This window comes from Hyperoodon ampullatus (genome assembly GCF_949752795.1).
Source record: "Hyperoodon ampullatus genome assembly, chromosome: 2".
Taxonomy (NCBI): Eukaryota; Metazoa; Chordata; class Mammalia; order Artiodactyla; family Ziphiidae; genus Hyperoodon; species Hyperoodon ampullatus.
In genome coordinates this window covers 35,202,672-35,218,704 of record NC_136915.1, presented here as the reverse complement: position 1 = coordinate 35,218,704, position 16,033 = coordinate 35,202,672, and the positions used below count along the sequence as shown (strand labels likewise).

Here is a 16,033-nt window from a genome sequence, read left to right as displayed (position 1 = left end):
TGCATAGGTGTAGACTGCCATCTTCCTTTTCAATTTAAGCAGAAAAACAGAAGTGCCAGGGAATCATGAAGACAGTCCTGTGGTTCCTTTTCCCCCTGTAAGGCAGCAGGCAGCTGTTTATCTGAGAGAAACAGGTTTGCCCAGTGGAACGTTTATTTGGTTTCTTTGGCTGATCCTGGGAACACACCTGCCACTTTGCCACTTCCTGCGAATCAAGCAGTTTCTTAGAAAAGAGACACATTCCTTAAAATATATTATGTGGTTTGGGGGTGAGATATGGTTTCTTGGATTTTTATGATTTAATGTGTCTGCAAAAACATTAAGCCACAGATAAAAATACATTGACTGCCCCTTATGAGAAACTGGACTTTCCTTAGAACTAGGGGGCTGGTCATTTTAGTTTTTATGCTGGGTTTTGTTGTTTTTAAGTTTTCATTTGCTCCTCTTCCTGTTTCTCAGCACTCCTCATGCTGTAGACACACCATGTATGGGCAGTCATTGATACACTACACTGCAGTTATCAACCAAAATAATTTGGATTGAACTTTTATAAGAAAAAGGCAAATAGTGAAATTAATTTTCTTAGATCTTATTTTTTAACATCCCACTTTCAGAGCATGCCTTGGGGATGCTCTGAAAGTGGTATATTAAAAAAATAAGGTATAAGTTATAAAAAAAGATATAATATACATTATAAAAAAATAAGATGTAATATAAATTCTAAAAAATATATAATATATGAAAAAATGTTTAAAATATATATTACATCTACTAGTATACAGATCTTTCTTGACTCACAATGGGCTTTCACCCTGATAAACCCATCATAAGGTGAAAATATTGTAAGCTGAAAATATATTTAATACGCCTACCCTACTGAACATCATAGCTTAGCCTAGCCTACCTTAAATGTGCTCAGAACCCTCACATTAGTCTACAGTTGGGCAAAATCATCTAATATATAGTCTACTTTATACTAAAGTGTTAATATCTCATGTAATTGATTGAATACTGTACCAAGAGTGAAAAATAGAATGGTTGTCTGGGTACAGAATGGTTGTCAGTGTATCGCTTTTTTACCCTTGTGATCGCATGGCTGAGTGGGAGCTGTGGCTGCTGCCACCACCCAGCATCAGGAGAGGAAAGGACAGCATATCGCTAGCTCCAGGAAAAGATCAGAATTCAAAATTTGACGTATGGTTCCTACTGAATGCGTATTGCTTTTGCACCATTGTAAAGTCAAAAAATCATAAGTTGAACCATTGTAAGTCAGGGACCGTGTGTATATATTTAATTTTATTTTATTATTATTTTTGTGTGTGAGAGAATCATTTTTGCTTTAGTTTGCTCCCTGATCATCATATAGCAATAAATAGACATAGAACATTTTCTGATTATTTTCTGGGTTGGGTAGGGGTGAAAGGGAAGATCTAGAAAATCAGGAGTATATTAACTCAAATTTCAGCACATAATTATTCAAATAAAATTTTAATGATTTCAGTTCAATACAACTGAAAATGCAGTGTGTTAAAGGACATTTTCTACTAAATTTCAAATTACAGGTTGTGGGTCATTTCTGAGCAAGAGTATCATATCCTACTGAGTATTCAACTTATTAACTAAGGTGATTGACATGGTAGGAGGTGGGGAAGAATAATGATCAGCTCATAGAATTTGGCTAAGAAAGGAAACAAACAAAAACAATGCAAATAATAATTAAAATAGCTACAGGGCTCCCCTGGTGGCGCAGTGGTTGAGAGTCCCCCTGCTGATGCAGGGGACACGGGTTCGGGCCGCGGTCCGGGAAGATCCCACATGCCGCGGAGTGGCTGGGCCCGTGAGCCACGGCTGCTGAGCCTGTGCATCCGGAGCCTGTGCTCCGCAACAGGAGAGGCCACAGCAGTGAGAGGCCCACATACCGCAAAAAAAAAAAAAAAAAAAGCTACAGATATTAGTAAAATAAAAATACAATCCCAAATATCCATCTCTTAAATTACTAGAAAAAAATTACAGGTAAAGTTACAGCAAATACAGTCTTCACAGATTTGGGTAACTTTATTTGCATTTAATAGTGATTTTAATAGCGATTTTTAAGCCCTATAGCCAATGAAATCATTTTAAAAAGCACTATGAGGAATGGAAATTTAGATGTGTATACACTTTTCTTTAAAAAAAAAAAAGCTTAAATTTCTGAATGAGCAAGATTCACTTTTGCAGGTAGAGGCCCTGCTTCTTCATGATCTTCACCTTTAGATCTAACAACCACAAGAGAAGAAGGTGGATATCTGTTTAGCTTTCGTTCACTCACAAATTCCAAGTCACCATAGATACTCAGCTTCTCAGAGGGAACATACTGCTCCACAGCTGTAGCAACAGTTGCACAACAAATCCAGAGCAATACCATCATGGAGAGGACAAGAGTCATAGTTAAAATCCACCCGGAGTTAGGAGAGACATCTTAAAAAGCCATCACTTTCTCCATCTTCAAGATAGTTCCTGTGTGCTTGTGAACTTCTCATTTGCAGATAGGACCTTTTGCTTAGCGACGGTTCTTTCAAATCTGTAGGCTCCTGCTCCAACTGTGGTGCATACTGGATTTCTGGCTTAGACTGGAATATAACTATTTTTCCATCATCAGCTTGAAGATAAAAAGTCCATGAAGAGGTTAAGAAGCTCTGTGAACAGTCCATCATGTCACTCCAGAATGACCTTACCAGAGTTAGAGGGAAGACTAGATGCATTTTTGGCATCAGGGACATGAGTTGTTCTTGTCTCAATTCAGCAAATGGCAGCTGATTCTGGCACCCAGAGTGGCAAACATATTGCTCATCAGATTGGGAATATGCTTCTGTACATGCAGATTCACATTCCAATTTGGTTCGATTTAAATCAATTCCATCATCCACAAATTGACAAATTGAAAACAGCCTGCAACCTCTCTGACATGCATACAACTCTTCCTTGGAGTAAGTGTGAGAGGGGTAGGTCAACTGGCAGGCCCGGTGACAAGACGCTGTATCACCCAAGACCGAGTCAAATGCTTCAGTCGAAGTGGTCCCTGAGCCTCCAGTCAGGGCCATGGTCAGCAGCAGCAGCAGCGGCGAGAGCCCCAGTTGGGCCCTGACCCAGCGGCTCCCATTTGGTGCCACCATTTTGTTTGTCTCTGTCACAGCAGATCAGCTTGTTGCTCTATATATTTTATTTATATATATATATATATATATACACATATACACACACATACATACATACATATATATATATATACTGGGCTGTGTCTAATTCTTCTGCCTATATCTGAAATACTCTACAATCAGACCTAATTGTTATGGCAAATAGCTAAGAGATAGCCCTGAATATATCTATTAATAAAGTACAAGTAGATTTATATTTAGTATACTATACTTACTAAGACAGGAAAGAGGACCATGAACATTGTGGAACATTTTTCAACTGAGTATTTAGAACTGATTGCACATATATTTACCAGAAAATGTGAGTAATCAGCATACCCTGTTTCCAGAACTTTCTATACTAAGGTTTCCTTATAGGAAGAGACAGTCGAGCATTAGATAAGAATGTGAAATTGGAGAGTCAGATTGGCCCCAGTTCATATCGTGACCACAATCATGACACCTTGACCCAGATACTTGGCCTCTCTCATCAAATTCCTCGTCTTTAAAATGGGTGTTGTGTTGGTATCTGCTTCTCACGGTTCCTGTGAAGATTAAGACAGTGCAGGAAGAGTCCTCAGCACAGTCCCTGACCCATATGAGATGTGCCACCAATGCTTGCTCTTGTGATCATGGCTACCACCATCTTCTCCGTCATCATCATTGTCATTACGATCTTAATGATTGTCCTCTACCTGTCAGGGCCTTTGCTGCAGCCAGCTCCTTTCTCCAAAGGGACTTGGGTTTGAGGGACTTGCACTGTGTGATGCTGTGATTCAGTGTTTCCAGGAAGTTAGGCTAGGATAACAAGCAAGTTTCTGAGTCTTATATAGAACTTCTAGAAATAGTTAATTGACCTTTTATGTCTTAGATTGTTTATCAGTAAACTTAGATAAATGCTGCCGTGTTAGCACTTGAGAGTGTGACATCTTCTGCTGTCACAAGCTTCCAATGCCTAATGGTATTGATACCTGATCCGAGATTAGGGAGATTTTGGCTCCTCGGCTTTCCTGTTCACTTTCGGATCTGAAAGCAGCACCTTGAGAACAAGGAGGCCACGCAGAGGTCAGACTCCTGTCATGCTTCCCTTTTCAGATGACTGCCTCATGCCTGGAGACCTTGAAAACTGATCTTGAAATCCAGGGCTGGGTCTGTTCAGTGGTTTTTTTAAAGAATTAAAATAGAATCTTTCAAGGGCAGAAGTCTCCTCTCTTCTTCCTTCTCCTCACCCAGGCAAGCCCTGCTCTTCCTGAAGGTGACATGTAAATTTATACCAAGGCAGCTTATCTACAGGGCTTGCGGGGTGTTCATAGAGTTAATGCTGCATTTAAGCGGGGACGGAAGTACCTTTGTTGTCATGCCAACAGTGTTCCCTTCCTGGTGAGCAGCACCGCTGAGATGGATGACAAAGGTTCAAATCCCTGCTCTGCCAATTATTAATTGGATGACTCTAGGCAAGTTAATTTCATGCAACTTCTTTGGGTCTCACTTTCATTACCTGTAAAATGGGGGTAAGAAATAAGACTGCCTTATAGGGCTGTGGTGAGATTTAGTGGTTAGTATAGATAAAGCACTTGGAACTCTACCAGGCACATAATCAGGGCTATGTGAGAGTTTGCTATTGTAGTTAATTTTACCTTTTACCTTTACCAAGTAACTACTTGGGCTGTGAGCTTCCCTAATTTTTCTAAAAGCTGAATAAAAGGCCCAGATGTTCTTCAAATACAAGTCAGAAAAGGAAATAAAAGTAGAGATTTCACATGGAGGTGAAGGATTTTACATCCTTGGTCTGAAGGATGTAAAACCTGTCAGATGTACGTTTCCAAGTGGGGGAAACCAGAGTTGTTGGACAGGGAGCAGTGGGCTGGGGAGACCGAGAGGGGGCTGTTTGCTGGAGTCCTGGGAATGAAGGGAGGTTTGCCTGAGAGGCTGTCATCTGGAGACCAGAGTGTTCCTGCTTAATTTAAGGCATGCTGTGAAGGGCTCTAGAATATGTTAAAATGGAATGTTGTAATATACTTCAGTTGAGAAACCCGTGGTATTTTCAGGAAGAGAGGAAGAGAAGTTTGTAGGAAGCAAGCAGCCCCAAGGTAACAGACACAGTGGAGGCTTGGGGACTGTGTTTTGTGTGATCCACGGGGAGAAACAAGCCTTGCAGGGCTCAAGGATCTTACTTGAGACCTGCCCTGTCAATGGGAAGGGATGCCTAGGCTTCCTGTGGTGAATGGTGCACCTGTCTAGTTAGGAGAGGCAGCTCTTCATGGAGGGGTAACTGGTGAAGGGGGGGAATCCCCTAGAAAATTTCAGGCACATGGAACAGAGCATGCAAGCAAACTGCAATCCCACATTGATCCCAGAGTGCTTTTTCTCCCACTGAGCTGCCCATCCCATGAGGACTTGAGAACACACGGAGGCTGGGCCTTTTTCATCTCTGGATTTCCAGGAATGGCTCAAGAAATAGTTAGGGGTCTGTGTTATGGATGAATTACAAATTTGGGATGACCTAGGAAGTGGAACTTTGAAATGGGACTGGCGCTGATACAGGAAGGACTGGACTGGACCTTGGAAACTCATATCACTTGTGTTCTCTCACAATCTGCCCCCTTGTTACTTGAAGCAGGGTGAATATGAGGTGTTCCCACTGTCACCTGGCCTTGTTGATGGAATAAAAAAGGTAGGACAGGAAGGAAGGAAGGGAGGAAGGGAGGAGGGGAGGAAGGAAGGAAGGAAGGAAGGAAGGAAGGAAAGGAGTCTTCTGTGCATACATTCAGCTTAGACCAGTTCTGCATTCACCTCTGCTTGTTGAACTTGGATCCTGTGATGTGTGCGCATGCTATGGGTGTGGGTGTGTGTGTGTTTATTGTGTGTGTGTTGTTTTCCTTTCCCACCCTCTCCCCATCAATCAGTTTAAATCTTATCACTTGCAAAGGTGGTTGTAAACTGAAACAAAGTGACCAAATATCACAGTTCAGATTCATGCTAATAGAGTGATTATTCAGAGATAAGCTCACCCCTTTTTCTTCTGAAATGGTGTCTTTCAGAGCCTTAGCTGTTTGGTTCCATTGAAACACAGCAGGACCTTGATACACTTTTGGAGAGAAGGAAGATGAACCCCTGCAGAATAGAATGTCGTTAAAATTGGTAGCTGGGGCCCTGGTTTTCATGTGTTGTAGGGTAAAGTTTCGCAAATTGCTTACTCTGTGGGGGATGGAGACCTAAATCCTCCACAGTGCTAACTAATTGGTGATGCTTAATTCATATTTGTGGATTGCTAGATGTGCGTTTAATTAAAAGACACACCTAGTTGCATGATTCCACAGAAACTTGCCAGGATTCCCTGGTGTATTTTACAAATGAAATTAGGCTTTGTGGAAGTTGTAGAATTATAGATGTATGTATATTTCTTTTAATCTCAAATGCAAGAATAATATTTCTGAATCTGGTTTCACTTCCTGTCCTTAGTTTATGCTTTCGTCTTTTCTCTATGCTATTTATTTGTAAGTATACTCCAGGATTTGTTTAGAATTCAGATAATTTTGTTGACTCTGTAGTCAGAAAATTCATTGATTTGGTTCCCAATTTCTGCATAACAAACAACATTAAAAAGATTTAAAGACTCTCTTCTATTTTCTCATCTTTTATCTTAGCCTTATTAATATCTATGTAACAATATTATTTAATATGGGTCCCCTTTAACATGAGCTGTTGGCTATATAACCTATATACATTTGTGTATTTGGGAGGTGGGTGTGTGATATTGTTGAGGGTGGGGAAAATGGTTCTGAGCCTCAGAAACTTGAAATGTACCTGGGATAAAGCATGGAGTTCAGTGGAATTGACTCTGCAAATCAAATGCTAGAATTCATTCACAAATATGGTTTTTGTATCTTCAAATGGCCTTGGGTTGAAAAGAAATAGAATTCAGTTAAAATTGCTTGAGTCAGGGTGTGAATGGCTGTGAGGAAATATGGTGTCTTTGTCCAAGGCCAAATTCAGAAATATCACAGCTTCAAAAGCCTGTCCTGCTTCAGGAGCAGCCTGCGGGTGACTTGCTCTGTCGGTCACGTGAACACCACCAGGAAGGAATTCCCTCTGTACAGTGTGAGGAGTCGGTTCCCCCTGAGGCGTTAACCCCACTCTCTTCTAGGCAGGGGCTTGGGTGTTTAGCAGATCTTGAGGAAGAGAGAATTCTGCCTGGAGACCTACAGTAAGGCGTTCTCCTGGGCGAATTACAGTATTATTAACCAAAAAATAAGAAAGAAAAGGAGTGTTTTAGGAGCTTGCGGTGTGTGCACATGACTCATTAGGACCACAGTGACCTCTCAGTGTCTATGACCTTCCCACTCTTCAGACAAGGAGAGCAGAGCTCAGGGTGTTGAGTGCTTTGGGGGGACAGAGTGGAGCCTCCACCTGGGCTGCAGAGCCTCAGACCTATGGAGTTTTTCTTGTGGTGTTTCTGGGATCCACAGCACCATGCATTTCCATAATGATGCTCATTTTATCAAAATTAGTTAAAAAGTAGGAAAGAAATAACATATGTTAGAAGCACATGTTATCAAGGTTGGTGCTTAGCTATCCAGAAAATCTGGTTGGCTGGACTAGGATAGTTTTCCAAGTGCTGAATTTTGGCTTGACATTTAGGGGTGGTCAGATAACATTTGAAGAGATAATGTTGGGAGATAACATTTTAAAGAGAAAAGAGCCCTGGTAGGGGATTTAGAAGAGCTGGGTTTGGTAATAATGAGGATGATGATGATGATGGTAGCACTAACATTTGCTGAGCATTTTTGCTCAACAAATTTGTTGTCCAACATTTATTGAACAGTGCCAGGCACTGTTCTAAGAACTTCACAAGTATTCTCAATTCTCACAAAAATCCTCTGAAGTAGATCCTATTATTATCCCTATTTTACAGGTAAGGAAATCGAGGCACAGAGAGGTTAAGTAACTTGCTCAGAGTATTACGGCTACCAAGCAACAGAGTGGTGACTTGAACTCAGACCCTGAGTCTGACTTCAGACTCCATCACCCAGGTCACCTCTCTAGGGCCCAGCACTGTGACCCTTGAAATATTGCTTAATCTGGGATGTCATAAACTCATAAAATTTCAACAATATTTTGGAGAACTGTATAAGGTTGCCGTTTAAAATTTTTAATAACTGTCATTTATTTTTACAGTCATTTCATGAAAGAAAGGACAATATTAACAACCTCTCAACAAAGTAAGGACACAAATCTCAGATTAAAGGACAATCCTTCCCTTTATTGGAACACGCACTGACTTGTTCATCTGGCAAATGTGCCTGAAGTACCCACTGTGGGTGAGGGAAGGGGTCTGAAAAGCAGACCTAGCTTCCACCCATGTGGAGCTCTCATGGGTGGGAGATAGTCATTTTAAAAGTCAACGAAAAATTACATAATCACAGATTTGTTAAGTGCTGGAAGGACGTGAGCACAGCTCAGGGATGGGGAATAAAATGTAGGGTGTGCCCTGCTAAGGAAGGCCTCTTCCACGAGAGGAGACAAATGCTGGGCAGAGGGAACAGCACGTGTGAAGTCTCAGTGCAGGGAAGCGCCTGGGGGCAGGAGGAAGGAGAGGAGGCTGCATGGCTGCTCAGGGCCCAGGAGGAGGCTGCAGAGAGCAGTTCGGGTCTGGTGTGCCCTCAGAAGTCAGGGGAAGAGCTTTGATTTTACTGGGGGGCAGTGGAAACCATTGCAAGATTTGCAGGTGCATGATGCAGTTTGACTTACATTTCACGGGATAATTCGGTATGCTCCTGGGGAGAGCAGACGAGAAGGCGCCAGGAGGAAAGGTGGGAGTGTGGTCAGGAGGCTCTTGCAGCTGTCCAGGCTAAAGAGGCCGGGGCTGTGATAAGGGTAGACGGGGACGTGGAGGGGGAAGCAGCAGCAGGAATCAATACTTGTCCCATTCAGGGAGGGAACAGGTTATAGCCATCTCATAGGGGGACAATTCAGGAGGGACCATCTACGAAGGCAGGGCTGTGGAGGAACGACAGTGGTGGTGCTGGGCTGATAGGATGGAGCTGTTACTGTGGAGGCCTGAGGGGCAAGGAGAGGGGGGATGTTACTGGAACCCTGAAGGAGAGGGCTGCCTTGAAGGGAGCAGTGACCTGCAGTGGAAAGTCAAGCCAGGCCAGTGTTCTGAATTTCTCCCTTGCAGGCAGAGAGCCGAGGAATGAATCCACTGACCTCTTTCCCCTCCCTCCACCCTCCTGTGATCTCCTGTGGATCTGCCCCATTGGCTGCTAACCAGACCACAGAGGTTGCCCATTGATGTGGTCCTTCCAGGTCAGCCCGTGGGCAGAGAGCGGAGTAGGGAGGGTGGAGGGTAGATCTGGTGGGAAATAGGACGTAGCCAGCACCAAGACGATTCCCAGACCTGTGTCTGAGCAGCGAGGTGGACAGAGGCCCTCCTCCTCTGTGGTGGAGAGACTGGGGGAGGGAAAGGAAGCTGGGGAGGAGAGTCAAGGTGTCCTGTTCCCGTGGACGGAATCCCTTGAGGGCTCTGAGTTTTCCTCTGTAAAAGCAGCCGTTGGACTGAATGACCTGGGAAATCCTTCCAGCTGTCTTCCTAGAGGACCCTATGGGGGGCTCACTGAGCGTTTCTCATAGGGAGTCTCTACGAGTCACCCAGAATCCAGCCCTCCTCGCCCCCTGCCCGGTCACCCAGATAAAAGCCACGGAGGGCGGCGATGGAGAGTCTGGGCCTGGCTTTCTGCCAGAGCAGAAGAGGATTTGGCGGTGACCCTGCCGGGGAAGCCTCATCTGTGCTGTGCATGGCCAGCCTGCTGCTAGTAACTGCATCTTTGTGGCCCTCCCGAGGAAGAGAAGGACTTTCGTCTTTACAGATTATGTGCTAGCCGGCCAAGCCTAACTCGGGCAGAATTCTCTGAGTGAGAGGAAATCAGTGGGCCACCTTCAGCCTTTATTTTGCTTTCCAGACGAACAGCCCAAGGGAAGTCCCAGCAAGTAAATGTGGGCCCTCTTCCCTCACTTGGCTCCACTTTATTTTAAAATTTTTATTGAAATATAGTTGATTTACAGTGTTGTGTTAGTTTCAGGTGTACAGCAAAGTGCTTCAGTTATACATATATATAAATATATATATTCTTTTTTTACATTCTCTTCCCTTATAGGTTATTATAAGATATTGAGTATTATTTCCCTGTGCTATACAGTAGGTCCTTGTTGGTTATCTATTTTATATATAGTAGTGTGTGTATTTTAAGCCCAAACTCCTAATTTATCCTTCTTCCCCCCCTCCTTTGGTAACCGTAAGTTTGTTTTCTATGTCTGTGAGTCTGTTTCTGTTTTGTAAATAAATTCATTTGTGTCCTTTTTTAGATTCCACATATAAGTGATATCATATGATATTTGTCTTTGTCCGACTTACTTCACTTAGTGTGATAATCTCTAGGTCCATCCATGTTGCTGCAAATGGCATTATTTTATTCTTTTTTATGGCTGTGTAGTATTCCATTGTATATGTATCTATGTATACCACATCTTCTTTATCCATTCCTCTGTCGATGGACACTTAGGTTGCTTCCATGTCTTGGCTATTGTGAATGGTGCTGCAATGAACATTGGGGGTGCATGTATCTTTTCAAATTATGGTTTTCTCTGGATATATTTGGCTCCCCTTTAAAAAACTCAGTGAATAAGATGAAAACTGCAGATAGACACTTCTGCGATCTGCTCGTTTCAGTGATAAGGGAATTTTAAGGCACCTTTACTGCATTTCTGGTCACTTTCTAAGGCAAGAAAGAATGGTTTCAGTGAAGCCGGGAGAGTCTGCTGTTCAGGTGGTTGTTACAAGCTCAGGAGGTGGCCATCTCGTGGCAGCAGCTGTTTTTGGAGCAGAACTGGGGCGGGAGTAGGAGAAGGGAAGGGGGGATGGGAAAGGGGTTCCTGATCCCAGCACGAGGCCAGGATGAGGCCTCAGGCCAGCAGCTCTGAGAAGCTTCTTCGCATTCTGAGGGCTCCTCGTTCCCCTTGGACCTGCAGTTTGATCTCTTTCATCCCTGAGCTTCCTGACTCCTCAAGCTTCAAAGCTCTGAGATTCCCTGCCTTCGAGGAATTACAACCCACACCCCCCTGTCCTTTTCTCCTCCTTCTTCCTTACTGAAGGTGATGAGAATTCTGGAAGGATTTTAAGGGGAGTTTATTATCTCTCAGAAAACAAAATAAAGCCTATGTGAAAAATATGTCAGTGAACACATTGAACACCTACATTTATCAAAATTCAGTTCGGTGTCTTGGGAAGTTATCTTGTATAAAAGACTGAATGCCTCTGAAATAATAAGAATAGGCATGTGGTTGTTAACATATAGGATTTTGTAGTTCGGATGCTGTTTATGTAACATGACATTAAATGAGCCATTTCCTGGCCTAGCTGGGCACAGTGGTTGCTGGGATCCCCTGTGTTCTGAAGACACGTGCTAGGTTGTGGGCAGGCCTGGCTGACGGGTGGCCCGCACTGGTTCCCGTCGGGCAGAGAGAAGTACTGGAGTCCCCACTGTGAGCTTTGCCTGGCCCCTCTCAAGGGGGAAAAAGGGGGGATACCCCCTCCATAAGCCTCCCACCAATGAGGGGCTCCATGGCCTGGTGCTGCCGCAGCAGTGGAACAGGGTGGATGCTCCTGGGTGAGCTGGGTTCACGTCCCCTGGGTCTGATGGTCCTTCCAAGTCCTGACTCTCCTAGAAAAGCAAGGAGTCTGCCGGCGACAGGCCAGTCGAAACTGCCCCTGAAGACAGAGTGAGGAGAGGAAGGAAACTGAGGAGGGACAACACGTCCACTGAAGGTGGGACAAAGGTGGCCATTTTCCTGGGGTGAAGTGGGCACACGGGGGGAGGTGGACAGTAGAGCTGTCCTGAGAGGACCCTGCCAGCTCCCTGAGTAAAGCAACTGAATGTGCTTTTGGATGCTCTTTTTGGCATTCCCTACTCTGGTTTCCTCTTATTTTTAAAATCTCTCTAATAAGTGCTTTAAGAGTGAACCTGTTGATGATTTCTATTACTCAGGATAAGTTTGGCATTTTCCTATGAAGTTAAACATCTACAGCATATGACCCAGCAATTTTCCACCTAGGTATTTATTGAGGAGAAATTTGTGTTGGCAAAAAGACTGGTACATGGATGTTCATAACAGCTTTATTCATAATAATCCAAAACTGGAAGTAACGCAAACCCAAACACCCATCAACTAGGGAATTTATGAGCAACTTGTTGCACACTCACATGGAGAACTCCAACTCAGTAATAAAAGGAATAAACTGTGGATACATGCAAGGACAGGCATGAGTCTTCTAAGTATTTTGCTGGAAAAGCTGCCAAAAAAAGTGTATATTGTATTATTCCACTTATACGAAATCCTAGAACAGTCAAAACTAATCTATAGGGGGAAACAAATGGAACAGTGGTTGCCCTGGTGAAGGGTGGGTGAAGGAAGTAGGACCAGGGGTTCACCAGTAAAGGGTACAAGAGAACTTTCTGGGATTATGGAAATGCCTGTATCTTGACCAGGGGGAATGGTTACCTGGGTATATGTGTTTGTCAAAACAAAAACCAAAAACCAACTGCTTACTTGAAATGTATCCATTTTATTATATGTAGGTTATACCTCAGTAAAGTTGATTTTTATAAAAGAACCTAATAAATGTAACAAGTTTTCTTTAAGAAGTTACTTAATACATAGGGATTTGCCTGTTGATGGCTTGGGCTCATTGATTTGCCAGGGTTTTGCTTTGTTAGCACTTGAGGATTTTGAGCTTCTTGATTTTGAGCCCCTCCTGTCTGTTCTCAATAGTTCCTCCTATCAGTTCATCGAAGGCATTCTGCAATCACTAGACTGTTATTTTATTGCTTGAGTTGTCAAATAATGACCCAATTCCAGAACAATATTTCACAGAGATAGTGAAATCGTTCCACTGAAATCTGGTTGTTTCAGCAGGTGAGCCTGATGCTGGCCTCTGTGGAAGGGTATTCATCATCAGATTCATTATCAAGGGGGTTCTGCATCCACTTTTCCATTGCCCGCTTAATGTGTGAAGAACTCAGAGATAATTATGTACAGTTAGTTTCAGTTTCATCAAACAGCTCTTCCTTACCACTGCATTTTATTCTCCTGGGAATGCGTGTGTGTGTGTGTGTGTGTGTGTGTGTGTGTGTGTGTGTGTGTGTGTGTGTGTGTGTGTGTACACAGCCACATATACATATATGGTGAACAATAAGATGTATAGACTTTGGAAGGTATGCACTTTTCTCAGCCTTAAATAGTATTCATTATAAATTAATCCAGAGAACATTTTCTAAGCTTTAAACACATGCTTGTTGTTGTGCTGGGCACTGTGGGATGTACAAAATCAAATCTTAGACTCTAGGTCTAGAAACACCTTGAGGGGTCATTTGGTCTGGCTCTTATTGTAGATGGGTGTGGCAGTCTTACCATTTCAACTGTTATGGACTGAATCATGCGCTCCTCCCAAATTCATATATTGAAGCCCTAACCCTGGTGTGACTGTATTTGGAGATGGGGTCTCGAAAGAGGCAATTAAGGTTAAATGAGGTTATGGGAGAAAGGGGACTAATCTAATAGGATAGGTGTTCTTAAGAAAAAGGGACAGCAGGGGTGCAGTGCACAGAGGAAAGGCCATGTGAGGACATTGCAAGAAGGTGGCTGCCTACAAGCCAAGGAGAGAGGCTGCAGGAGAAATCAGACCTGCCTGCACCTTGATCTTAGACTTCCAGCTTCCAGAACTGTGAGAAAATAAATGTCCATTGTTTAAGCCACCCAGTCCGTGGTATTTTGTTATGATAGCCTCGGCTGACTATAACTGCAACTGAGGCTGGAAAGTTGAAGTAGATAAACCGTCACTTGCCTATGAGTTACTTAATTTCAGTAATAGGGAATCTTAGAGATTTGTTCTGTTTGTGGACTTACTGAAAGCGTATCAAACTCCTTGATGTAACCTACCTTTGTTCTCATTCTTCCAGAATATAAAAATAACTAACTTATTGTGACTACTGAGCATGTGCTAGGCCTTGTCCTAAGCAGTTCATGTGTACTAACTCATTTCATTATTAATGCAGTCATCTGAAGATAATATTCTTATTATTTCCAAATTGGAAACTGGAAGACAGAGAGGTTAAATAGCTTACCCAGAGAGTCAAACAGCTAGTCAGTGGTGGGGTCCAGACCCCTATCCCAGGCAGTCTGGCTCTTTCCACCTTCCCCTTAACTACTCCTCTTCACTACCTCTGCCTATCCCAGGAGAACACCTACAGGCCTATCCTCTAGTCTGTCCCATGGGGCTGCCCCTCAGGGAAAGTAACTTTCTGCCTACTGCTGTACATCTTATTGTTTTCCTTTATTCAGAAATGTATGCATAAATTATCCTTCATTAAATTTAGAAGTCCCATTGATTACGACATAAGTTATAACTATGTAAGGCAGACAGCAGTATGCATTTTGGAATCTGGGCATAGGAAGGGAGCTTTTGAATGCTTTGATTCATTCATTTATACATTCATGTGATGAATAGTTATAGAATGCCTACTCTGTTCCAGGCACTGTGTCAGGTGCCGGGGATGAAATGACAGAGGAATCAGTCTGTGTCAGGTGCTGGGGATGAAATGACAGAGGAATACAGTCTCTGTCCTTAGGGAGCTGACAGTCTAGGGAAGGGGAGGGGAAGTAAATTGGAGTATTGTGCATGTAATTATTTAATTGTAAAGTTGAAAGTAGAGAGTGATAAGGAGACTCTGAGCCATAGTAGGTGCTCAATAATCGTTTGTTGAATGAATGAGGCAATGAATGAGTGAATGACCCAACCTAGTGTCGGGAGGCTTCTTTGAAGAGGGGGCATTTTGGTGAAGGTCTGAGGTGTGGGTAGGGTCAGCAGGGTGGGGATGGTGGGGCGGGGAGTGATCGTCAGGACTGCAGCGTCTCCCTCCTTGGAGGAGCAGGGACACTGCTTTTGGACGGCAAGCACCTCTGGTCCTGGACTCGGGACTCACATCTTGAGCAAAGCTTTGTCTTACAGTCACCACCACTCATGTTCTCCTTCTTTTCAAATCTGTTTAGATGTTGTTTGGGCTGTCTCCTCTTTATTTGTTCTCTAAATGTCTTACCTAAAAGGTATGTTCCTTAATAATTCACCTTTTCATAATGTCTGAGGCCAATTGTTTTTTTTCTCCAGAAGGAGAACATATTTTCAACTTCATGATGACGGCTAATGGGAGAAGCACTTGTACGGTATAAAAATTTACTTTATCGGTAGGACTATTGAGTACATGTGCTCCATAAAGAAAAACCCTTGTGCGTGGAAAGAACAGTCCCTTCTGGAGAAGCATTCAGGTTGAAGGTAGCTTTTGTACTTTGGTGTTACAGCTCAGATGTGGCTGCCCCAGGTTCTGCTGCGTCCCTGGTGGGTCCTAGTGTTGGTGTGGTTTCTGTTCATCTCTCGGTGAAAGGAAGGCTGTCACCTGTTTGCATCTGTTAGGGATGATTAGCAAGCAAGGCAGGTGAATTCTCTTAGCTTTTGATCCCTTGCTTGTGACACTCAGATTTCCCAATGTCACGGCGTGACCCCCTTAAGAATGTCATCTTAATATGAGCATTCTTCCAGGAGACCCTGTCCCAAACTTCTCAACAAGCAGACTGATGGGAGAGCCAACACTTGCTTTCCTTCTACTGACATAAGCAGTGTGTAATGTCTGAAACATGAACAGGAGAGAGGCAGGATGACAGGAAAAACATACACCAACAGGAACCATTGGTTTGAGTCCCAGCCTTGCCATGGAGTAAGTCCTCTGACTTCAGGCGAGTCACTGCCGTTC

The 16,033-nt window shown here is 43.3% G+C and overlaps 1 protein-coding gene across 1 annotated transcript; it reads right to left on the bottom strand.

The window, feature by feature from the left end:
• Nucleotides 1–2,182: 2,182 nt before the first annotated feature.
• On the bottom strand, nt 2,183–3,152 carry LOC307048450 (transmembrane protein 59-like; the record flags this gene model as incomplete). Its single annotated transcript, XM_079697534.1, is given in 2 exon segments — nt 2,183–2,447; nt 2,449–3,152. Coding segments are annotated over 2 exon segments (969 nt in total).
• Nucleotides 3,153–16,033: the final 12,881 nt, after the last annotated feature.